The 26,152-nt window shown below is 35.6% G+C and overlaps 1 protein-coding gene across 7 annotated transcripts in view; it reads left to right on the top strand.

The window, feature by feature from the left end:
* Positions 1-26,152, top strand: part of DMD (dystrophin) — a 1,195,780-nt gene that overhangs the window by 428,146 nt on the left and 741,482 nt on the right. For all 7 annotated transcript variants that reach the window (XM_014954058.1, XM_014954055.1, XM_014954053.1 and 4 more), the window contains 4 exons: positions 3,973-4,096; positions 11,162-11,249; positions 18,887-19,128; positions 20,668-20,848. In XM_014954058.1, coding sequence (XP_014809544.1) covers positions 3,973-4,096; positions 11,162-11,249; positions 18,887-19,128; positions 20,668-20,848 — 635 coding nt within the window. The remainder of the gene's footprint in view (positions 1-3,972; positions 4,097-11,161; positions 11,250-18,886; positions 19,129-20,667; positions 20,849-26,152) is intronic.

The raw sequence follows: 26,152 nt of genomic DNA, 5'->3' as shown, positions 1-26,152 counted from the left end.
TAGATAGGGGACTTTTAGTAGTATCATACTTGAGTATCATATTCTGCTGGGTATTTGGGTTAGAAATTCCATGCACAGAAAGATTAAAAAAAAAATGCAGCTAAGTTGTGAAATGCCTTAAAGGTGAGATTTATCATATAGTTAATACAGAAGAGGAAGGGGAAGCTAGGACAAGGAATAATATTCGAACATATGTGGTAATCTCAGCAAGAGAGTTTTGAATGGGAATCTGAAGTGGGCATATGGCTTAGTGTGGTGCAGAAAATCAATTTGTGGGGGACTTCCATGAAAATTTGAATGGTATGGATTAAAAATGTGAAGAAGTTTTTTCAAACATGCTGTGGAGTAAGAGACTAATTGAATTCAGCTGACATGTGCTGGCCTGCCGAGAGAGGGCAGTGAGAGCAGCAAAAGATAGTATCTCTCTTGTGGAATAGCAGAAGGAAAGACTAATTGGAAAACTAAACTATGAATGTTGCATAAAGAATAAATCCTCTGCTGCAGATTGAATTTTTAGGTGGGGAGCAAACTAACGTGTATGTTGAATAAGGTAATTATTTAGAGTATCATCTCAAGTGATTTGGTTTTACTGTCTTCCATGGAATTATTTTAACAAATCCTACATGCACTTCAACTTCATTGGGTCAGAAAGGTAACATTGCATTACTTTTTTTTATGTCAAAAGTATTGTTATTCTTAGGCAATTTAAAGACTATATTGATCCTTTGATATCAATCTAGAGTTAATATAGTTTGTAACTGCAGCTGTGCTCAGAAAGGAAATGTCCAATCATCATAGTCGAATGATTAAATCCCATATTCTACCTGTATTTCCTGGTTTTATACAAGCTGAACATAAGAGAGAATTATTTTTTTTCCAAGGTAATTGAAAAATGTCTTTATGAAGGATATTTACGTGCTGCAAAAAGCTACTTAGAATTAACTTCCATGTCTTTTAATCCTTTTCTGCCCCCTCTTTATAGTCCTTTTTAGGGCAGGAGGCTTTGTTTGTGGAGATATATTTATCTCCAGAAGAAACTGCAAGTGACAGAGCAATCTGTTATCTGAGATCAGCTCTGTCAAGATGCTGTCTGCTGTGGCTAGTACTTACCATCATCTGATGAATCTCTGGGCCGTGGGATGTGTTCCTGATTATTTTGTTGTGCTGTCAAAACTGTCCCAAATTCTACTATTCCTCTTCAAGGAGGGATGTTGCGGAAGTAGGGGTTTAGAAATGGTCACTGGTAAACATTTTACTCTATCAGTTGCCGTCCTATGCCAGGTTAATACCAGGCTACACTTCAGAAAGCCGGTCTCTGTGGTCTCCTACTTACCTGCAGTTTGAGAATGACACAAGCACCAGAAGTAATAATTTTTTTCCTCCAGTCAAGGGAGTCTGGTACTGAGGGACTGGTAAACTTGTCTTCGTTGTTATCAAATGCCTGATGTTCTGTGGTCTTCTCCAGTTTACTGCTACTTTGTACCAATGCTATAAAACATCCGAGTTGCCACAACAGCTGACCCCAGAGAAGGCCGGCTTTAGCTAGACTTTTAAGTAAGGCGAAAGAAGCAATTGTTACTTTCTTGTGTACTTTGCCTATAGTGTTGCTGACCATGAGAAGAATGGGGAATGGAGAGCATGTTGGCAGCAGGAGTGGCAATATTTTCCTTAACCTGGGCAGCTGATTTTGGGGCACTGGTTTGTACAATGCTTACTGAGTTAGAAGAACCAAAGATGGAGAGGGTGGAAGTCGCAAATAGTTGAGAACCTCTAGGCTGACCAAATTCTGGCTTGACTGTTAAAACAGGTTCCCTTGTTTCTCATTTTGCCTGTGTTGCTGACAAGCCCTGAACTGGATACTTGTGTGAAACATAGGGCAGGACAGTACAGCGTTACTACTCTGTCTTTTGGAAAAAAGCATGCGCTGGATTTGGGGGCTTCACTGTAGCTCAGCAACTGTCAAGTGACATAACAGTCCTTAGGCAGCTGCTCCAAAGTAACTAATCTAATGTGTTCCTTAGCATGGACTTTAGGAACTCTACTTTGTCCTAGAGACTACTTTGGTAGAACTTCACATTACTGATCGTTCTTATATTGGGCAGAGGTGTGGCAATTTTCACTAGATCCTGAATATAGTTAATTTATATACAGATTTATGTTAGGAAGATATATGAATTTGTTAAGTTTTATGTTGTAATCCAGTCCATTAGCTTTAAAATTGGGTACTCTTGTTGAATACACAGTATTCCAGTTTTATGGTTTCTCCTAGTCTTAAAATTTCATGAGAACTTTTATTAATTATGCAGTGACTATATGCAGAACGGAGGATAACATTATATTTCAAGAATTACAATTGATTTAATGTCATGTAGGATCAGAAATAAAGCTGAGGTAGGAAGCTCTTTACTGGTAGCGCAGTTCAATTTCAGGGATTAGAATCTGGTACCAGCACAGAAATTCCCCGAACCATGTGGGAATTTTCATTTTCTTCCATCTCTGAACTTACAATTCTTTATAAAACGAAGATTTCTGCACCTTTCATTACTTCACAATAACATTTCTTCTCCTTTAATGAGTGTTCAAATAGTATTATTGGGAATTGCTTTATCAACAGTATTCCTAAGAGTTTTGAATTTGAATATAGAATATTGGGCCAGGATTAAGACAGTGTATGATTCTTTTTTCTTCTGTTTTCATTATTTATTGCTCAGTCTTTCACACCATATTGTTAAATGGAGTCACAAAGATCACAGTGGAGAAGGGAAAAAAGGGAGGCATAAATACTTCATCAAACATGGAACTCTTAGGTGTATTCTTTTTTCATTTCTGTATATGTGGATTTCTGTAGCACCTGATTTTACGTTGCATCCTTGTGCTTTAGTTCTTATATATATCGAGTGTATTGTTATAAAAGAATAAATTCCTTCACAGATATAATTGTCATTCAAGGTCTTGTGTTTAGAGATTTTCAATTGCATGTAAATGATATGACCCATATTTACAAAACTAAGTGAAAGATACAGCTGATTTTTTTTTTTCTTGGTCTTTGTATTCTGTTGCTTTCATTGTATTGCTCCAAAAGGAAAATCAGTTATAAACCAGGTATAAATATAAGAACATACAGTGCAATAAAGAAATGCAATCAGGAATGCAGTTTAGCACAACTGAGAAAAAAACTTGTTTTAAAAACTACATGAGATACTGAATCACAGTTTGATTTTTCTACACATCAGCAATTGAAATATCTGCATATGGTAACCTTCATTTTGAACTGCTACCTTCTGAACAGATAACAAAAATTAAGATGAATTTTAAAGGACATGATGAGAGAATCCAGACTGTAAGAAAAAAAGTTGTATAATAAAAGCTAGTTAAAAAGTATGCAGAGAGTTGGAAATCTTAATTTGCAGTTTCTAAAATTTTAGCTGTAGGGAAATTATAATCTACTGTTGATGAGTAATTACACTCTACAACAAAGTTGAGTCAATTTGAAAAGACTCTGGTCTAATGGTCACCTTACCTGCTGAATATCTTTCGTAATAGCATCAGCACAAGCTGGGACAGAAATCTTACAGGTATGAAAGCTGCATTTGGTAAGCCAGATAGGCCTTACATCCTCAGCTGAGCTAACAGAACTTGTGATCCACTTTCTTCACTGTGAGAGCCACTTGTTTCATGTCTTCCAAAAACATCAGCTTGTAAAATTAGCGTCCTTATTGTGAAAATTGTTGCATCTGTTCAGCTGTCAAATCACTGTCTTAAAAATGAATAAGTATTTCTGTTTCCAAATTGTAGAGTGAATAGTTTTATGAGCTATATAACGAAATGTGGGGGGTTTAAAACTGTCCTTTGCTGAGAGAAATTGCTGCTTGTTCACTTGTTTAAACAGCCAGTTAAACATGGTTACTGTCAATGCTATTTTCACGGATTTTGTGGAAATGAAATTTCTTATTGCCCTTCTCCATCTCTTAGGTTTGACTCGGATACAACAGAGCTCCATAGCTGGATGACCCGCTCAGAAGCAGTGCTTCAGAGTCCTGAGTTTGCGATATATCGAAAGGAAGGCAATCTCTCAGATCTCAGAGAAAGAATCAATGTAGGAAAAAGTACTAGTATATATGTCTGTTAGTTTGTATTAGCTTGTCAAAGTGCTTTCAAAGTCCAGGTTTAAATACGTTCAAATGTTGACTGACAAGCATTGATTGTCCATATGTACAAGAGAACTTTAGAAGTGCTTGCTATTTCTGTGAATTCCAGACTTTGGCACCAAAGTTACTGCACAGGCTGTCTATATATAAAGATTTTTTTTTTTTTTATTCATCCATACTCACATTCAATTATGGTATTCTAGATTCATGAAAGTCTTTGGAAAAGTTGAATCAAAGCCTATATATTACTTCTTAAATATCCACCACCACTAACGGCTTAATTTGACATTATACATGCATAAATTGCAGGATATGAAAAATGTCATCCTTTAGTGCATCCTAAAGAAAATTTGTATCTAATTCTTTTGACAGTGACGTAAAATATATATGAAAATCACTGGTCTCTACATATTTTTTCGTTTGTTTGTTTAATTACTTCTTTTTACTTTGTTGCGGTACCATGCCTGAACCAAAACCAGTTCTTTTCTACTTTTGGCAAAATGAATGATTCTGTACTGCTTAAGGAGTAGCAGTGTTTGTGTGTGTGTTTCACACACTCTGAATGTAGCCCTTGAAAACTAGACTATTACACATTTTCTTCCATGTTTAATTTTTGTACATAGATGCAAAAATTCCTGTCTTTTCTGAGTAAGAGAAAGGGGAGTTATTTTTATAATTAGGTCTATACTATGTATCATAGTATAGCATGTAACTTCATTAAAATATATGGTGATAGAGACTCCTAGAACACAAACAGATGTAACAAAGTTACTGTATTGAAGTTAGTTTTCCTGCTGTTTTTTCTCACTGTCAGCTTGTCTGTCATAAAACAGCTATGATAAGATTGAGGAACACTGAATTTCATGACTGTAAATATACTTTTAAAAATTTCATGTTAAATCATACTTTTCTTGCAATAATTTTAATGTAATTGTTAATGTTGTCATAATATTACTACTGGTAAGTATCCATTAGAATTTGGTAGCCTGAATTTAGTTCATGGCACTACTTCGTGTTACGTGAAATATACATAAATATATATATAAATATGCAAAATGGATCAAATATGCAGAGAAGATTTGATGGGTTCAGGTACTGTGATACTGGGGTAATGGGATACATGTAATACATTAATAGATTTACAATTAATTTTCTGAGTGCCTCAATCTTCATTGTAGGTAAAATTAAAAAAGAAGCAAAGAAGAAGAACAAAAAGAAAATGCTGCTCTATCCCCTTCATATATTTCCATTTTGAGGAACATAGCAATTTCAAGGATGGAAAATTAGCTTGTCTTGACCTACATATTACACTGGGTACCTCCACTGTTCTAACCAGTCCTAACCTAACTGTTCCACCTCATATTGTCAGTTTCTAAGACTTTGTGAAAGCACCAAAGGACCCAGGAGCCGTGGCTCACCTTCCTCCTCCTTTGTTTTCTTTGCTTCCAAGGAGGTGCTGATCTGTAAGTAAAGGGATGGAGGTAGGTGAACCACAGCCCCTCCTCTGGTCCCAGCTGGAGTTCCCAGCAGCTCTTGCCTTGCCTTTGTTGATGCTAAGAACATTGGGGCTGGGAGGCTACTACCTACCACATTTGTTCAGATCTCATTTAGGTAGGTGAAAACATACATAATAGTGGAGGGAGGAGGGAGGGAGGGAAAAGAGGTGTGAAATTTGACCAGTGTGTGGTCATTGTAAGTTTGAATTCAGGACACTGCAGATAGCAGGAGATATTTCAGATGTTTCTGTGACCTCCTTGGAAATGGAATAACTGGGCAGTTAAGAAATGGATTTCCAGCTTCTTTACTGAAAAGTAGTGCAGAAAAAGGACCTGCTTTGTATGAAGAGGGGTCTGAGACAAACCAGTATCTCTGTATAGCAATAAGACAAACGAATGTGTATCTTTCATTAACATTGAAAATATTTTGAAAGACCAAAAATGGTTTTGATTTCATATAATATCATTGCTCTTAAAATGAACATTTTATTGAGAAAAGGAAGTTACATATAGAAGCTTTCAGATGTTTTAAGGGAGAAAACATTCTGATTACATGTATTAATTTGATAGAGAAGACTCTGAAAGATGACACTTCAGAAGTCTTTGTACACGCTTTTCAAAAAATTAAAAAAAACCCAACAAGTTTTTAAAATGCCAGGTTTTAAAGCTTGTCCTGACCTGATTTTTCCTGATCTGGTCTCTGTCTCCATCCAGAAAACTAGTAGCCAGGAAGTACTGTCCAGTTCATTGATTTGAGCAGTTTCATTGTTGCTTGTTAACACTTTTAGTTTCTAAATCCCTCAAAATGTGCCTCAAACCAATGGAAAAGAAGATAGTGTGGGGTTTAATATATATTTTTAATCTCTAGTAAAGTTTTAGAAGGTGTATTAAAAAAGATGAAATACCAGAAAGGAAAACATATGTTAGTGATAACATATTGTAATGATGTAGTCATTCCCCAGTGTTGTGCTTACATATGTGGGCATGTGACCATGTACACATGCATACAGAATACCCGTCTTGCCCTTACTGACTATCATTTAGGTTTTCCCCTATATGAGTATATATATGTATACACATTGGTGAAGCACAGAACACCTATACTTGTCAGACCAACACGTTTATTGCCCATCACAGTAGGTGCTGAGTCTTAGGGCATTTTCCTAATGTCTGTCTTTTCTGCTCTTCTTTTGAGGACAGGTTACTAGTTGGATGATTTTTTTTCTTGTTGTGGCAGCTTGCTCCTACTCTTCATTTTTCTTGGATGAGGGGTCACTTCCATATGATATAGTGGAAGTGCATCTGTTGTATGATGGAGGGATGCAGACTTCAGAAACGACAGCCTCAAGGAGAGCTCTTTTGCCATCATTGATGATTCATCAAGTTCAAAAGCCTGCTCCTATCCCAGCTCAGAGCATGCAAAGCCAAGAGCAGGCTCTATGAAATGCACTGACTGTGTTTGCTAAGCCAGCTGCTCTTCAGAAACTGGCAGGAAATTAGCCTTTGGCAGATGTATGACATAGATTGAATATATTAGACATGCACAAAAAGTACATTCCTGTGACTGGGGAGAAGCAAAAATATTTATATCCCTTCCCTGCTACAAAAGAGAGAGATTTTCCTTACCTGGCCAGAGAGACTGGGTGCCATAAGTACAGAAGTTTCATTGTGGAACAACCATGCTACTCCTAAATACTAAAGACATCCGAACACTAATGCTACAAGCATTGTTATGCTGCATCACGTTGCTGTTGTTTTCTGTCTATTATGTATATGTTACTAAAAACAGACACAAGAGTGACCTGGGCCTTTTTTATTTTTCTTAAGCCATAACGAGCTTTCAATATTGCAAGTTCAAATATATGAAGGTTCAGGTGCAAAAAATTAAAACTTGCTAGCTAGGTAGAAAATCCTGTTTAAAAATAAACCAGATTTGAGCCTATTCATCAATAAACAGGGAATAAAACTTGAAAGGAGATTTGGTTAGAAAGCACCCAGAAATTCAGAATTAAAGGTAAATTTAAAAAGAACAGATGTAAGGGAAATGTCAGATATCCTAGACAATTAAATTTGTTTTCCTGGCATTCTCAAAAGCCCCGTTCTTGTTAGTTTGTTTTGTTTTAGTGACCTTTTTCAGGCATGCTTTGTTGGGCCTGGGTATGTGGAAGCTGCATCACTGTCAGAGTCGGTGATGATAATGTTGCCGTCTCCTGCCCTTGGGGATAATTGTTCAGAGTCACAGGAGGTCAGGGAGTGCTGCTACCGTGCTCCTTTCACAGAGCTCTCAGAGTAGGATGTTGATTTGATATGAATACTACACCAATACCTCAGACTGTTAGTGTTTTCCAGGTTATGAAGTCATTAACTGCCAAATAAAATCTTGGGGTCAAATAATAAGCTCAATGTTGTGAAAACATCTTCTTCACCTTCGGCTGGCATTTAGCTAAAGATCAGTTTTTAGTATTATTCAATCATTTAAAATTAGGCTACTATACATTTGCATTGACCGTTACAAAATAGTCCAGAAGAGAATTTATCCCCTATAGGATGAAAGCCTATTAAGGTAACTGTTTTTCTCATATTGGTGTGTATTTTTCTGGAAAATCATTTATAGAAAGCAAAAAGAGTATAAGAAGAGAAAGTTACATATTTTAAATATTTCGAAGTGACTTTGCAGCTGCCACAATTTTTCATCAAAAAAAAAAGTATTGATTACGATGGACCAAAACTAAGAGTTTCAAAACTTCACAAAACTCTTCAAACTTATCCCAGTGTGCTTGTTTCATGAACAGCTCTGAATCTAGAGCCTTATCCCTTTTAGTAAAGGACAAAATGAACAAAACAGAGCCAAAGAGATAAAAAAGAGGTGTTACAGGACTCCTGCTCCGTTCATTTCTAGACACTTTACATGTGCTTATGGAAATTCTTCTTCTGAGGGGCTTAAAAATCCAAGACATGGTTTGCAGGTTTGGCAAACAATGGCAGTGTGTCCAGAGTAATTGAAGGACTGTGTGATTATTCCTGTGAAGTAACTAGGGTGAATTTCCTCCTTTCTCCCCAGATCAGGTAATTTTTCTTTGTATGAGGACCAAAAGGACAGTCTTTCCTTCTCTGGCTAGCATTGTGTTTTCTGTGTATGTCTTCCTGTAACCAGTGTTAGACCTTCATCTTTATAATATATGCTAATTACACAAAAATGAATGGAGAAAAGTAAATAAGTTTGCTATGTACCAAATTTTCAGGTTTATTTTTAAGGGCCTTATATTTGTGCTTATAGTGCTTATATAGTGCTTATATTTTCTGTCAAGAACTGGAAACTTTAATCTATCAGGAGAGAGGTTGTGATTTGTCCAGATTTTTCTGGACGCAGTGTATTACTGGACACTGAAGGATTCACTGCCACAGACTTCAATGTCATATCATTTTTATATTTTAAAAAGCTAATTTTTAGTATATTTCAGGGTTTTGTTGTGATTCATTTGTGCTCACTGCAGTTGCACTCATGATAATTACACATCTGGCATTACAGACGGAGTAAAATTATTTTCAGTATATTTTAGTGTTTTTATGATTCCTTGGAGTTCTCTGTAGCTAGTCTTCTGCTAATTATACCTGGCATTATAGACAGAGTAGTATTAATCAAGATTCTATAAGAAATTTTAGAACTCTGCATATAATTAATAGACTTTTTTTAAAAAAATTGGAAAATAATTAAATTGTGCAATGGAATGGTAGAAGACTTTATTAACCTACAAAAACTATAAATAATTAATACAGTCCTCTTTAACTCATTGGGATTAAAATTCATAATCTTGCAGTGATAATTTAGGACTGTATTTAAGATAAGTTTATAAAATTCAAAATGATTCCATCCTTAATTCTTCTCTAAATATCCTGTCTTTATATATTTTATTTATCAAAATTGTATTATTAGAAGTGTTTGAAAGAAGCTTTGGCACATTGTTAAAAAGGCTGCTGTTTAATCATTTCTATATACACAAATAAATGGCAGCTTTAAGTCGGCTATGGAAATGCATGAATTGAACTGAAAATCTCTCTTTCTGAGTTCCAAGTGTCTCCTAACCTAAGAAAGTCTTCCAGGGAGCTGCTGCTTATTAAACTGAAGATATTCTAAGCATCACACTTTAAAAGTTATGTTAAGAGAGCTTATTCAAAGGTGTTTATATTACTTCCTCCTAAGCATAGCAATCTATTTGAAAAATGACATTTTAAAATGTAAGCTTATAAGATTATTCTACTAAATGCATTCTTAGACACTAAAAAACCTACTTGAGGTTTCTTTCCAGTTGTAAGGAACCTTTTCACCCAAAGAGTCAAGTCACACAGAATACATATTTGCAGTGGAAATCAACAAGGTGATTAGGAAGCCTAGTGGGGTCTGCCAGCCTGAGAAGCTTTAGCCAGGGTTGTGTTATCTTCCCATACAACTCACACAGGATTTGCAGTGGCATATCCTTTTGTGTGTGTGTATCTGCTGTGCTAAAATGAGGGACTCTGATTTATGGGAGACTCTGTTTGTCAAAATCTCTGGGAGGTATACAGTCTGATTTATTTTTGGTATCAAAAATGGCTGTGGGGCTATGCTGCTTCTTTGGAATTCTGATTTAGAGCTTCTAAATTACACCTAAATTAGTTTAAAATCAATGGAATTACTTCCTTCTGTTAATTATGAGACAACATTGAGGGGCTGTCAGATCGAAAATGATTTTACTTTCCCTCTGTATTGCTACCAACCCAAAATGAAATCAGAAACTTAGATTCCTACTATATCTTGAAACTTTAGCAGATAGCCATTACCAGCCATTACCAACTAGCCTGAGTGCTAGCCCGAGTGTTGGTGAGAAATTTTTGAGTACAGAAAGGTGAATTGAAAGTATTAGATACAATGCGTAACTAGAAGCCTGTGTTAATTCTGCAGTTGTCATTCTTTCTTAGTAGCTCATATATGGATTTCTGCTGATTGTGCTCATATGTATGTTAGATATCTACTCTGATATGCATTTTACAGTGTTTTTTTGCCATCAAAAGAGTAAAGTAAGCAATCAAATGGTATATGGGTTCAATACCGTAGTGTACTATGGAACCCTGTGATTTGGTTAGCGTGCTCAATTCTTGCTGTTACCGATAGGAGCTGTATGAGAAATGAGCAAATCTATTCCTCCACAGGGAATTTCTGTTGAACATATATTTATATTCTGAAATATTGGGCTTTGAATAGCTCTTAATTTGTGTGTCTTTTATTTGTTTGTAAAACACTGGCGCATATCATTTGTCAACTCTGTTGTGTTCCGATTCTCAGTTTATGTGTGTGACTTTATGACTGACTTCCTTCCTGATGGTATCTGGTACTTGCTGCTTTCGTTGCAAATTGGGAGGCTGGCAGGGCAGTATGACAGGTTAAATGGTCTCGAGAAATCAGAAGACATCCCTGAGATTAATTACTTTCTTCTTCAAAATCCCTCTGTTGAAATACTCACCTTTCCTGTCATGCTGCAGGCCATCCAGCGAGAAAAGCCTGAGAAGTACAGAAAACTGCAAGATGCCAGCAGATCAGCTGAGGCCCTGGTGGAACAGATGGTGAATGGTAATTACATGGGAGTTGATTTAGATAATCTTCTTAGGGATTTGATAAATGCACAGGTTCATATTTATCATGAGAATTATATTAGCAAATACTGTCTAAATGGAACAGTAAAGTAATATTACCTTATATTTCTTTTATTATTTCTGAATGTTAAATCTGTTAATTAGAGACGAGAAAAAAAAATTTGCCACTTTAGTACCATGAAAAGAAATGTGTGTAAAACGTGCTTACAGTAATGAACTGTATAATAACAATCTGTTCTGTGCAGAGACTTAAGTTGTAATCTTATTTTCTGAGTATGCTAAGCTTTTGAAGGTACATTAACTGGTCTGAGTTAGAAAGCTCTGAAGGCATTACTCTGAACAGTTCGAAAAAAGTGCTTTCTGACATCCAATATACAATGTATGGTTTGTAATATACATTTTGCTGTCAAGATCTGTATCATAGAAAATATAAGATTTCATTGGGTTTTGGAAGAGATTTCTGCCATTGAACTTTTCAAAGATAATAAATGTAAAAGATTATACAAGTCTTAAAAGGAAAATTAGTTGTAAGTTTTTTATTTTTATTATTGATTTTTAAAAAAAATTGTTGCTTCATTCTTTTGAACTTTAAATTTTTTAAGGGTAAAATAAAAACCAAAGAAAGGTAGATGGAAGTAAAATTATAAGCCGTGCTATTGTCCTTGATATTAAAGAATGTCTAACTTTGCAATAAAAAACACAGCCCAGCATCTGTCATGCTGATATGATTACCAGAAATATAGATGTTCAATGCACTGAGCTTCAGAACATATATTTTATATTCAATTTTTATAATGAAGAACCAAGAATTTAATTGCTAAAAATGAAGTACTTTGAATTAGAGGTACTAACTGGCCAAGCTAAACAAATTTGGTGGAATCCTAAGATTATCATGCTTAAGTATGAAGCTGTAATATTTTAAAAGTGACCATATTTAATGTGTGGAGCATATTTAATTATTATTGCTTTGACAACTGTTGCAAGGGTTCCCTTTCTAGGCTCAATTCTAGGCTGAAGGGAGACTGGTAGCATTTGTACCCTCTGAAATCATTTGGGCATTTTTCCATGGCTGATCATGTAAAAAATTATGCCAATTTTTTTGGACATGTTTTCTCCCTGGGAGAACTGATTGTACAGGACTTTTATGGCAGTATTTATAACTGATGCTGCCACATCAAGGTTTTTATTTGGGGTGGAATATGTTACATTTAGGACAAATTTAGCAGTGCCCCATTCTTCCTTGCCCAAATGCAAACTTGCACCACAAGAATTCTAGCTTCAGTTTCTTCGGATTATATAGTGCTTCCTGATGACTAATTTTGGTTTTAGTTGCAGAACTCACCAGCATATTTTATATTACTTTTTTGGTACTATACTACCTAACGGGTCTTGTAACAAGTAGATTAACATTCTCTCTTAAATATTCTCATGCGGTTTTAACTCAAGGTTCTCTTTTTCTCTTCCAGTCCATGAGTCCATGCTTATTCATGCATAATAAATGTTGTGCTCTGGGCTGTGGCTAGATGTGCATGTAAATATTTCTAGTATCTCCCAAATCACACCTTTTTTCATGAAACGTCTTCCAGTTGGGCTGGAAGCACAGGGTAGACTAGCTAAACCAGTGTAACTTTATCCGTTTCCTATCAACTGCTTTGAGCTCAGTATCATGTGATATATCATGGTAGCCTTGGTAGGAAGAGTATTCTAGCAAGGATGACAGGTTTAGTTACCTGTGAGAATGAAGATCCATTTTTGTCATGGTTTTTAGGGAAGAAACAATTCTTTTGAAGAAAGAAACAGTTCCTCTGGATCTGAAGCCTAAAATGTTTATGGTACTTTCAGCTACTCTAATGCTGCAAAGGCAATTTGAAGAATAGTGTATGAAATGGCTAAATAATTCAGTAATCACCACCAGGTGGGAGCAGTAGAGAGCAGAATTAAATAATTAACTTAGTTGAGGAGAGCTGTAAGATGATTTACAAATGGAATATCTTATTACATGTTCAAAATTACGCTTTGAGTGTAGAGGAAGTTAACTGCCATATTCAGCCTTTGTACTTTTAAATACAACAAATTTTCTATTTGTCTTTTCTTCCAAATCATTATCATCTAATGCAATTGCAATTTTCTTGGTAGGAAGAGTATTCTAGCAAGGATGACAGGTTTAGTTACCTGTGAGAATGAAGATCCATTTTCGTCATGGTTTTTAGGGAAGAAACAATTCTTTTGAAGAAAGAAACAGTTCCTCTGGATCTGAAGCCTAAAATGTTTATGGTACTTTCAGCTACTCTAATGCTGCAAAGGCAATTTGAAGAATAGTGTATGAAATGGCTAAATAATTCAGTAATCACCACCAGGTGGGAGCAATTAATGGGATTGTCTCTAAATTGCTATTGAACTAAAAGTTATGTAAAAAAAAATCTCAAACTGTAATAAACTTATGTAGCTTTATATTTTCCCCAGTAATTCAACTGAGTTTCTTTAGTCTTTGTGTGGTTTGTGGAAATTAATTTGGGACTTATAGTCTTCATCTCCATTAATTTTTTTATCTAAATTGCTATTGAACTAAAAGTTATGTGAAAAAAAATCTCAAACTGTAATAAACTTATGTAGCTTTATATTTTCCCCAGTAATTCAACTGAGTTTCTTTAGTCTTTGTGTGGTTTGTGGAAATTAATTTGGGACTTATAGTCTTCATCTCCGTTAATTTTTTTATTTTTATTTCTGGATTCACTTAAAACAAGAAGTAAGAATATAGCACAAGAAAGTTTTCCTGAATCTCCAAAATAAGGCTCAAGACAGCAGACTGGATATGCCTACTTACCTTCCTCTTCTAATACTGGAACTCTTTTCCATAACATGGGGAAGAACTGGAATTAATGTGCCTTTATGAATGTGTGGGAGATGCAGCTTAACATCTAGCAGAGGGAAGATGTACTGTATTATCTTGAATGAAAAACTTTTTTAACTACCACAATTTACAAATCCCAAATGATGATGCTCCCATCTGTATTCTGTGTGGTACTTTCTTTAGGGAGACCAGTCAGGGATACAATTGATGATTCTCATGCAATTGCACTGTAATCTGTAATTAAAAGACTGCGCAAGGCAAACAGATTGAAGGCATGGATCAGTTGTGAAGTCAAGTGATGAAAATTTTAACTGCATTGTTATTTTTTACTTATTGTGTATCAATTACATCTGGATTAATATTGATTAGACTCTTAAGATTCCAATTATGCTGTCTCTAAATTCTTGGCTTCCTCTTTACTCTTAAACAAGATTCTGAATGTAACAGATGAAGAGCATAAAAAGATTAAGACCTCTGGTGAATTATAAGAGAGAGTTCAGAATGGTGGTGAATTTAATTGTTGTATCATTTATATATTTTTTTTCTTGCATTTATTTTTATTGTGATAGGAGGAGGAATAAGTAAAAAATAGGATTAAAATTCTGGAGATAATTGGATTGATTTATTTAGGGTTTCATCTATTTATTCCTTAACAAAGAGAAAAATATTCTGAGGATCTGTATTGGTTCCTTAGCACAGAGGAAAATATTCTGAGGAGGTGTATTTATACAGAGCACTATTCTTGCCTTATGTAAATGCTTTCAACCATTGTCAGCAAAAGTATTTTGCACTAGAAAGAACTGTCATCTCACACAGTGTAGCTATTCTTGTGTTTGTAAGCAGTGTGTCTGGATATTGCCATTGGAAGGACTTTTCCCATCACAGGGGAAATCATTGATGCTTTTGGTGGATGATTCTTTACCCAACCACCCATCTTCTGTATGGGCCATGCTCTGCCTCTCCTTGCCCATGCTTTTAAAGAAGTCTGATGATTACAATCAATGAACACTTACATCTTCTGTTTACCAGTGTTTCTAGGAAAAAAATTCTATTCTGCTTTTGTTTTCTAAATTATGTTCTAAAATAGAATAACAAATCTGTTGATGCATGTGTGAAGCAGCTTAGCAGTTTGAGTGGACACTTGACTATTATAGGAGTTTAGCATAAAATAAATAGGGCATCAAAATGAATACTCAGAATTTTGATAGGCGGCATTAAAGTGAATACAAATGAATTTGTTCTAATAAATCACATAATTGTTAAGTGCCACCGTTCTGTGGAAGAAATACATTATCTTGTGAGTTACCATCTTACATATGCTTATGAGTCAAAAGCTATAAAAACACAGATAGTATTACATTATTGTATCACAGAACCATAGCAAAATGATAAATGCACTTAATAAGATATACTTCACATTAAGTGGCAATTCCAAAGTACTTGCATGTAAGGTGCTGCACAATTAAAAATATTCAGACACAATTTGTTATGCATAGTACACAAGGAAATAAAATTAGTGGATGCACTTCAGATAATGATCTGTTTCCTCTGGGTACAGTATATTTATTCAGTGATTATATGAGAAGCTTTTAGTATATGAAACATGAAAAGATTATGATCCATTATTCCTAAAATAATTTTGTTTTACCAGGGAATAGGTTTTATGTTGTTTCTTCACCTGCTTGTCAACTTTTGGTATGTCTTGCTGCCATGAATGAAGCAGAATAAGGAAATTGATGGTAACATCATGAATGAAAGATGGTAGTTGCTAAAGATAATGAAGAAATTAGTGTTTACAGTGGAAATAAGTTTCAAATTCTTTATTTTCACCAATTTAATGAGCAGATAAAAGCATTAAAATTATGACTCATTGCAGCAATTACTCAAATAGTTATTAATTTGTCATTTTCAATGTGATTGAGGACTAGCTTTCTTCAAAATGAGAAAAAAATTGACAAATTTGCCCAAATGATTTCAAATGCAAGCAATGACCTTTTTCTTGCATTCTTCTGGGAATGGCATACCAACATCTGATTGACAACTTTGAGTTACCTAAGTGGACTGTGAATTAAGAGAGTTTTAAAAGGTGCATCCTATGGAGACTTACAGGTCAGTCTTCCTTTTAGTAGGATATTGTGTCACCTAGTGGAGGTGCATCTCTGCAGTCTTTTACCAAACATGGCTCTGCACACTCCAATCTTGTACTGTCCACTTTAGTTACACGAAGAGCAAAAGCATTTCTTTGTTTATCTTTGCACTTGCAGAATCACATTTAGACTCAGAGCTTAGATAATAAAGAAAAAATAATTTAGATAATAAATATAATGGAATAATATTGGGTATTTTCACCTATTTAAATGTTATGTTAAAAGGGATGTATGAGTCAAAAGAAGAAAAGAGATCTGATGAATCTAGATTTTCCTCTGAAATGCAGTCCTCTCTACATCCTTGAAGGAAATATTACAGTGAAAAGTTTTATTATGTAAGGAGAATCCATGACTGTACTTCCCCTGGTAATCATAATCTTGCCTAAGGGTACTTTGGAGACTGTGGCAGCTGAAAAGAGAGGAAAGGAGGAATAAATAAAAGTGATCTTTTTATATCTACTCTGCCAAACTCATAGGCAGTGTCTTCCAGGTTCAGAGAACACAGCGGCAATGATATCTGCTGTCTGTTATGAGTATACAGCATTTTTATAACCACAGTCACAACAGGAAAAAAGCAATTCTTGAAATATAACATAGTTAAAGGCTCACCTTCTATATATGTGTTTGTTCTTGCTGTTGGTAAGATTCAGTATCTATGTCTGGTCATCTTTGATAGTTGTTTTTCAGATGTGCTATGCCATTCGGGTTTTTGCTGCCTCTTCACATATTGCTATATGTTCCTGAGACATTACACTTGACGAAAATGCATTGATGCATACCATATCTTCAGATGCAAACACATACGCATACAAAGCCAGATAACTCTTAGACTTTATTAAGATGTGTCAAAATACTAGTTATGTCTTTACACTTTAAGGTTCATTTTATACCCTTGCTCATCCTTTAAACTCTGCCATCCAATTCCTGTAGCTCCAACCACCACAGTTGCTGTTACATCCCAGTGGTACTGGACATCCTATCTTTCCACATTTTTGCTGTACTTCATGAAATCCTGTACAATTTGTTTGGCAAGGGCAGCATCCTATAAACAGAGCATGTCCAGGGAACTGCTATCAGGTACTGCACAGTCTGTTTCCAAGTGGGCTGTTTCCAAGCGAGTCTGAATGGAGTAACCCTGAGCTGAATCCAGAATAAGATTTGCTGGAGGACTATGGTGCTTCACAACAGGCATGATCCCAGGTTATCATTTAGTGCAGTTCACCATAGAGGATGCATTAGAGTCATTCCTTAGAAAATTTTGGCATTATAAATTTCCAGTACTTTTTTTTATTTAAGGCATTTAGCTGTAATTAAGCCTCAATTCCCTATATCCGACTTTCAAAAATTGCATATGAACTTTACTATTTTTTATCCCAGATAAAGAAATTTTCCTGCAGATTGGGAGTACAGATTGCAAGCAAGATAAACCATATTCAAAGTGGATCAAAAATCAGTATGGCACTGAAGGCTTTTGTATCATTTGCTTTTAATCTTGTTTTTAAGAAATAGAAAAACACCCTACATTTCATTATTTTGATAAAAACAGAGCTTCTGTTTTACTGATTAACTAGTGTATGACTAAGTGATGATGTTATTAAAAATGTTCTTAAGCATATAGCATTACTCAAAGGATTGAGAACTTTATTAATTTTGAAATCAGTATCAGTCCTATGTGTATCATTACATGTCATGCCAGTACAAAAGCTTATGGTATTACATTTAAACTTCCTCTGAAAAATAAATGAGATGCTTAAGTTAATATTATTTGGAACTCGACCTGTCTTTGATATGTATTGCCTTACTTTCTTCACAGAGTGTATAGACCTCTTTTACCTTTAAATACTTCTAAATAATTGCCTTGTCTCTAATGATTAAAGTCAGTTTTATGAACTTTAATTTAAGCATGATTATTGAACAATAGAAAGAAATAGGTAAACTATATCTGAGAAGCCAAACCCTGTCTGAGAATAATCATAGGGAAGTGTCACTTACGGTTTCTCGACTCTCAGTCTTTGCTCACTGTCTGCTGATGGTCACTGTTGAACAGATGGGACTGGCCTAAATGGAGGTTTGATCTGGTCAGATATTTATTCCTCAGTGCTTATGATATTTCTAAAATAACATGTAATGCAAAATTTACGAGTTGGATTATCTGAAACATCAAAAGAACTGCAGAATATAGTTGCCATTCATTTTAATTGGTCTTTTTATAAAAAATACAGTCTTGTACATTAAAATCTAATTACGGTCCACACAGTTTTCAAAATCCAGCTGTCAGGCACTTTCTTATTTCTTACACCAGTTTTAATTAGCTTTATGTATTATATCTCTACTTTATGTTTTATTCCCATTCTTGTACTTTAATGCTCTTTATAATTCATTCCCATAGCAACAAAAGTTCCCTGGCAGCAACTTAAAATATTTTTTAAATGCTTTCTCCACTAATGTGTAACATCTGTATGTTCAGGACTGTTATTTGATGATAAATCATTAACTGGATTTATGAGCTCTCAAGTACAGAAATTGAATTGTGAAATGATTTTACTGTGTTTTTTTTTTCTTTTCTTTGAGACTTACTTATCTTTAAGCGTCGAACTTCTCTTGTTTTCTGTCTAGAGGGTCTGAATGCCGACAATATTAGACAAGCCTCAGAGCAGCTGAAGAGCCGCTGGATTGAGTTCTGTCAGTTGCTGAGTGAAAGACTGGCATGGCTGGAGTACCAAAATAACATCATTGACTTCTACTCCCAGCTGCAGCAACTGGAGCAGACAGCAATTACTGCAGAAAACTGGCTGAAAGCACAACCCACACCAGCAACAGATCCTGCTACAGTAAAAACTCAGTTGGAAAAATGCAAGGTTAGAGATTCTTCTGAAGTTTTTTATGATACTGTACTTCATAGGGGTTCCAACAATGGGCAAGATTATGACCTACATTATTTCAATATAGAATTGGAAAATGGACTCATTATCTTTCCAAGGTAATTATTGAAAATATTTATTCAAGGAAAGGAAAGACTTGTAAAGAAATAAGGACACAGTAGAGCCTAGCATATGGGTATTTAAAACTCTGCCCCAAATATGAAGTTATTATGATACTTAAAGACCTAAAGCTAGGGAACTACACCCCCAAACCCTTTTTTTTTTTCTTTTTTTTTCTTTTTTTTTCTTTTTTTTCTTTTTTTTTCTTTTTTTTCTCTTTTTTTTTCTTTTTTTATTCCTTTTTTTTTTTTTTTTTTTTTTTCTTTTTTTTATTCCTTTTTTTTCCTGTAAGAATCTGGTTTTTTTGATTCTTCATTAAGAAATTGTTGCTCATCTTCTCTGTCATAAACATCTGGGCCAGAAAACTGTCTTCATGGTCAAGTCCAAAATTCTGCCATTGCAGAGCACTTTACTTATTACATACCCTGCATGTTGATGCAGGTTGCATTGCGTAGTCAAATGGAGGAATGTTCTTCTGTCATTATATGACAGAATTACAATATTTGTACAAAAACAGTCACACAAATCCACTTATTATTCTCCCGAAATGTTTTCATTTGTGTGATGCCTTGTCGTAGAAATTTGCTTCTCTCTCTTACTGTGGAGAAGTCCGTGGGTGGAGATTACTTACAAGGTAATATTGTTTGACAGGAATCTATTGATATGTAGTAATGAGTTACAACTTTTATGACATGCTTGTAGAAGCTTGACTTTATGAAATCTCTGGCTCTCAAACTAAAACCAATTTTTGAAATCCAAATTTAGATCTATCTAATTACTTCTATTTTCAGGCATTTCCAAGATGGCATTGTGTTTACAGGGGTTCTCTGTTTTCTTGCAGAAAAATTCTCTTACAGTAGCTCTACTGTGAACTGTACATTTGGCTTACTTTTCTCATTTCATTTTACTTAGTAGTTGCAAGTATCAAACTGTGTGCAAGGTCTCCCAAAGGTATAATAGCACAACCCTAACTTGTAATGTGTTACTGTGGGGCTGCTAGAAATTACTATGCATCTTCACCTCTTCTTTTCCACTTCATGCTATTTAGCCTGTATATAATCTAACAGAGTTGAGTCTGGGATTATGGGACATGTGGAGTTTATATCTTTCCAGCTGCACATGCTCCGTGGGCATGGAATATTAATGTACAATCTATGTCATTTTCTTTGCGCATTACACTACTAGCATGATAATGTTATGTGATAGTGACTTTAAACAACGGTAAGAGCATCGGGAGCAGAGGTATTGATTTGTGAGAAATGATTGAAAATGTTGAGTTTGTTTTCATTGTAACTGATGTAGTTGGAAGCAAAACAGTTGTGTAATGTGCGTTGAAACAGTGGTGATTTCATGGCACTAGTGATTTCATTTGTGGACATCTTTATCTTGATTTTTTTTTTTTGTTCAAAAATGCAGGACGAAATCATTCGGATGTCAACCCTTCAGCCTCAAATTGAACGACTAAAGGCTCAAAGTCAAGCGCTCAAAGAGAAGGAACAAGGGCCACTGTTTGTGGATGCTGACCTTGCTGCTTTTACCAGCCATTTCAAACAAATACTTGCTGACATGCAGATGAGAGAAAAGCAGCTACAGACCAGTAAGTGTTCATGACAAGAAGTCAATTTGCCTGACTAGCATACAAAGAATAGGTGTCTATATTTTGCTTTCCTACTTTTGTATTTGCTGTTGTCATGCTGAACTAGCAGTACAAAAGTAGTCTTTCAGGAATTATCAGTGTGTTATCCAAGTGCCAAGTCCTGCACTTCAGTCACACCAACCCCATGCAGCGCTACAGGCTGGGGGCAGAGTGGCTGGAGAGCTGCCGGGCAGAAAAGGACCTGGGGGTGTTGGTCAACTGTCGGCTGAACATGAGCCAGCAGTGTGCCCAGGTGGCCAAGAAGGCCAACAGCATCCTGGCCTGTATCAGGAACAGCGTGGCGAGTAGGGCCCGAGAGGTGATTGTCCCCCTGTACTCGGCACTGGTGAGGCCTCACCTTGAGTACTGTGTCCAGTTTTGGGCCCCCTACCATAAAAAAGACATGGAGGTGCTGGAGCGGGTCCAGAGAAGGGCGACAAAGCTGGTGAGGGGTCTGGAGAATAAGTCTTATGAGGAGAGGCTGAGGGAACTGGGGTTATTCAGCCTGGAGAAGAGGAGGCTGAGGGGAGACCTTATTGCTCTCTACAACTACCTGAAAGGAGGGTGTAGAGAGGTGGGGGCTGGTCTCTTTTCTCAAGTCACAGGCGACAGGACGAGAGGAAATGGCCTCAAATTGTGCCAGGGGAGGTTCAGGCTGGATATTAGGAAAAATTTTTTCACTGAAAGGGTTATCAGGCATTGGAATGGGCTGCCCCGGGAGGTGGTTGAGGCACCATCCCTGGAGGTGTTCAAAAGATGGGTTGATGTAGTGCTGGGAGGTATGGTTTAGTGATGATGCTCCTTGTCTGTTGTGTGGGTGTCTATTTTTGTCAGTTAGGTTGACGGTTGGACAAGATGATCTTTAAGGTCCCTTCCAACCTAGAAGATTCTGTGATTCTGCGATTCTGTTATATGTTTTATAGTAACAGGAAAACAAGGAAAGGTATACTATTAAGAAACAAAGGTTATACTCATTGTCGTTTTACCAGTGGGTCTCCTCTTGTTAGCATGTTTATGGACAAATTCAGTGATTTTTTTGACAACTTAAAACTCTCTTGGTTTAGTCGGTTTATGAGACAGGGTTGCATACCTCTGTCAGTAGAGAGGAGAGAGATTTTAATTGCAGGAGTGAATCTGCTCTAGATTTTCACAGAATAGAAATTTAGCTCCATAAAGCTCGTCAAAGAGAATAGCTTCTTTAGGGTATCTAGTTTTTCATCATCTGGTGAACTGTTCCTTTTTTGCAGCACAGAATATATGAGCGTTAGCTATAACATAATTTACAATATTTGTAATAAAATGCATTTTTCAAAAGGGGGAAAATGCTATACCAAAATAGAAAGTTGACTTTATTTTTAATTTCATAACCAAATACAGAAAGTGTATGGCAGTCAATGAAATGCTATGTACTTTTATCAAGAAATAAAGTATTAGCTAAGAATGCAAATTTAATTTTTCTCAACAGCAAGAGATTATTTGACCCTTAAACCAATAATAACTGTAAGTGACTGCACTGAAATTAGACATAGTGCTAGCTCCTTCTAGTGGATCTTTATATTATTCCTCTTAAATTTTTTCCTGGAAAAGTTTGGCATTATTCCATTTTTAAAGATGGATTTTTTTTTTTCTAACAACACTGCATTATTGTGGTGATGTGGTTAGTTTACATGTGCACAAACTGAAGAGGTGATGGTGCATAGGAAAACTGAAGGAATAAAACGTAGGTGTGCCATAGCATGTGATGAAAGAATGAGCTGTAGAAATTTAGTATCAGGAAGTATTAAGTTTATTGATGATTTTAAAGTCAGGCCATACAATGGATAAGATTTTAAAACTTTTAATGCCATACCAGTTTATGTGCTGAAATCAGTAACTACTCTGCCAACAGGAAAACATGATAAATGCTAGCTTCTTTATGATTTCTTCTGTATCCAAGTTTGTGTAATTGCTGGGTTTTGCCTCACCTAATTTTACTATAGTGAGACCTTGTGAACTAACCAGTTGGTTAGCCCTGAAGATGAGTAGTGTTCTTTGCCTGAACTGTAACGCCACCAAGTGAGGGCTTTGGTGAAGTTCTTCCTGGCTGTAGTCGTTCATTCCCACTCCCATTCTGCAGTGTTCTCCTCCAGTGTCCTGGCCAGCCACAGAAGCAGCTGTCCTGAGGTGGCAGCCTTGAAAAGGCTGGGGAGAGTCTCCTAAACTGCTGGGAACAGAAGATTCAGAGTCAATATTTTATGAAGACCTGATCTGTTGTAATTATTTTATGTGGCTGCTCTGCATCAGAGGCGCTTCATGTCAAATGGTTGTCAAAATAAGACTGTTTTCTCCCATACACTACATAACTGTGGTGATATTTTAGATGGGATTATTACGTCAATCATATTCCATCTTCAGAAATATTATACATGGTTTTGTTTAAAGTCCTGACTTCCTTTCATAACTCTGCTGTAAACATGGACAATCATGCTTGGGATAATGTGTTAGGTCTATCCTGTTTCAGGAAATTCTTACGAATCAAAAAATGTGGAAAAAAAACCCCTCAAAGCTGAAGCACAGAAAATTTGGATCTTTGAGTCTGATTTTCTTGTCCTTTCTTCAGTGACTGTTTTTCTTCTGTTGAACAGATGGAGAAAAGGCTATATCCCATGTCTTTATTTTAGCCTTAGTTTAACAGAAAACATTGACACTTTGCTAGAGTATTTTAGATAGTTCTGTGTCTTATTTGCGTAAATATTTGCTATTATTTATTTTCTATAACTGGAAGAATTTCTTAAAGACTGAATGATGTTTTGCAGATCAGTGGTAGTATTTGCTCTTTTTTTTTTTTTTTTGATTCATCATTAGGGGTTTTTTTATGTTAAAGGAACATAAGGGGCTTGGGGATTTTGTGTTGGGTGTTTTTTAAAATGTTCCATTACTCCATTATCTTTATTGATAGATAAGGGTATTTATCTATTCTGTTCTGTTTTCCAAGGGAATATTTTCATTTTGAAAATTTTTTCTCTAGTTCTAGGAGATTATGGCCCTCAAATATTTTTTGTTTTGGTGGGGGGTTTTGTGGGTGGTGCTGGTTTTGTTTTGGGGTTTTTTTAGGTTTGGGAGTGCTTATTGTGCAGCAGAGAGAAACTACTAGATTTCTTAATAAAATATTATTAAAGATTAATTCAGATTTTCTCCATTTTTTTCTCCATTATTTGATTAGCATTTATATTTATAAAACCTAATTTAAAGCCAATTCTAAAACCCATGCTGTTGTTTTTCATTATTTTGCAATGCTTTTAGGAAAGAAAAACAACCTCATAAAATATGAAGAAATATGACCTCATTTTTCTTGCTTTATAGAATATCTGTATATTCATAAATAATTGGTCCTTTTGAAGATTGTGTATCCTCCATTCCAGTTCTCTCTCCTCCTTAAGCACATTTAGAGTCATTCCTAGAATACTGGTATATAATAAAAATAGAGGTCAGACAGTGCTTCAAACTGTTCAGTAATGTACACAGGGGATTGAAATGGACAATCATGGTAATAATTCAAATATGAATAATGTGATTTCCCAAGGAAATTCTTAGTTTTATAATTGCCCTGGTGAAGAATGATGAGTTGAACTTTATATTTACTTGTCTTGAAATTAACTGCTTCAGTGTCAGAGAGATTTCTAGGGAGCAACCTGGTCAGCCTCCCATTCCCTCTCAGCACGGGGAGAACTGTCAATCAGTGACAGGGAAGTACTCCCTGGATCAAAGTACTTCCCCGGTGGCAGCTGATTCATTCCAGCACTCATCTTGTGCTGTGACTGGACCAAACTCAGTTAAGGTACTTCTGGTTTTCAGTCATACTGCGGTGAACTCTTACCCAGCCGTGGTCTTCAGTAAGAAGCATTCTGGTACATGTTCTCAATTTGACAAGACTGTTCTTCAGAGAGGGCTTGAGGAGTGTCATTAGATTTTTAGAAAATAACCAACAAAAAAGGGGAAAAAAAGCTTTTGTAGCAGGTGAAATTAAGAATATCAAGATGGAGATGGCAAAGTCATACATATTTCCATTTTCCTCTGCTTCATAAATTCATGCACTGGGCTTCCTTTCAAATTCTGATTCTACCTTTGTAGGATCAGTAATTCCCGAAGGTGAAGCAATCATCATTGTCATCGTCATTGTTGCTATTATTTTTATTGATGAGGAAACACTCATCTGCATTGAATTTATGTTTGTCCTATTTATTTCAAGAAGGACTTTAGAAAGATTTTGCCTTCTGTATCATTTCAAGTTCCTTTATTTACCCACCCCATGCTTACAGTTATTTTGCATGTATTATTATTATTATTTTGCATTTTTCTCCCTAAACCGCTGATACAGGATCCTAAAGAGGGTTCCATTACGTAGAGTTCACGCAACTCAGTCTTGGCATAATTTTATAAGATGACAAACAGCAGTAACCATAGCAGTATGATGAATATTTGGAACTTTAGTCTGTCACATGTCTGCTTTTGCTTAAACTTTGAACTGCTAACTTATTTTTGTGCTCTAAGTACCTTGATTTTGAGGGATAAAGTTTTCTTAACTTTCTTTTACTTGGCCTTTTTTGCTGAAGATACAGCTCAGGTGTGAGAAATTATTTTTTATTTCAATAAAGAGTGAAAGGACAAAGCAACCTGTGAAATGAATGTGTATGAGATAATGTTCTCTACCTTGTAGGTCACTTTATCCTTTTCCTCTGTGGTAAAAATGAAAACTTATAAGGATGGGAAATAAAAACAACTAAAAAAATTTGTATCTTTTAAAGATATTTACTGTTACATTAGAACTTGCAGAACTGGAGAAGGGCTTCCCTCCTGTTTCTTTTGAGAGGTTAATACAAAAGAGAATTGGAAGTATTAAAGCACTTGCAGAACATTGATTATGTATTAAACAAAATTCCTTAAGATTTCACTTTGAGAGTTTCTGATGAAAGACGTGGGAATAGGGAATCACAGCTTTTATGAAGTCATCAGTATAAAGACTTTGAAGAATAGCTTCAAGTACTTTTATTACAAAATAAGCAAAACAAAGTTGTGAGAATATCAGCATGATTGTAAACAGCGCAGCTACCGCTGAGGAAATTTTTATGGGAAATACATGCTGTTCAGTCTAGTTCATTCATTTCATGGAATAAGTCTTTACTGAAATGATCCCATAGATTATTTTTATTGCCTTTCTTCTTCTTCTTTCACAACGATATGGTGAACAGTGGGAATTTTCCTGACTGTAGGAGATACAATTGCAGC

Source organism: Calidris pugnax, unplaced genomic scaffold (assembly GCF_001431845.1).
Source record: "Calidris pugnax isolate Ruff unplaced genomic scaffold, ASM143184v1 scaffold246, whole genome shotgun sequence".
Classification (NCBI taxonomy): domain Eukaryota; kingdom Metazoa; phylum Chordata; class Aves; order Charadriiformes; family Scolopacidae; genus Calidris; species Calidris pugnax.
The sequence above is the reverse complement of the archived record's forward strand: the minus strand, read 5'-3'. Positions and strand labels throughout refer to the sequence as shown.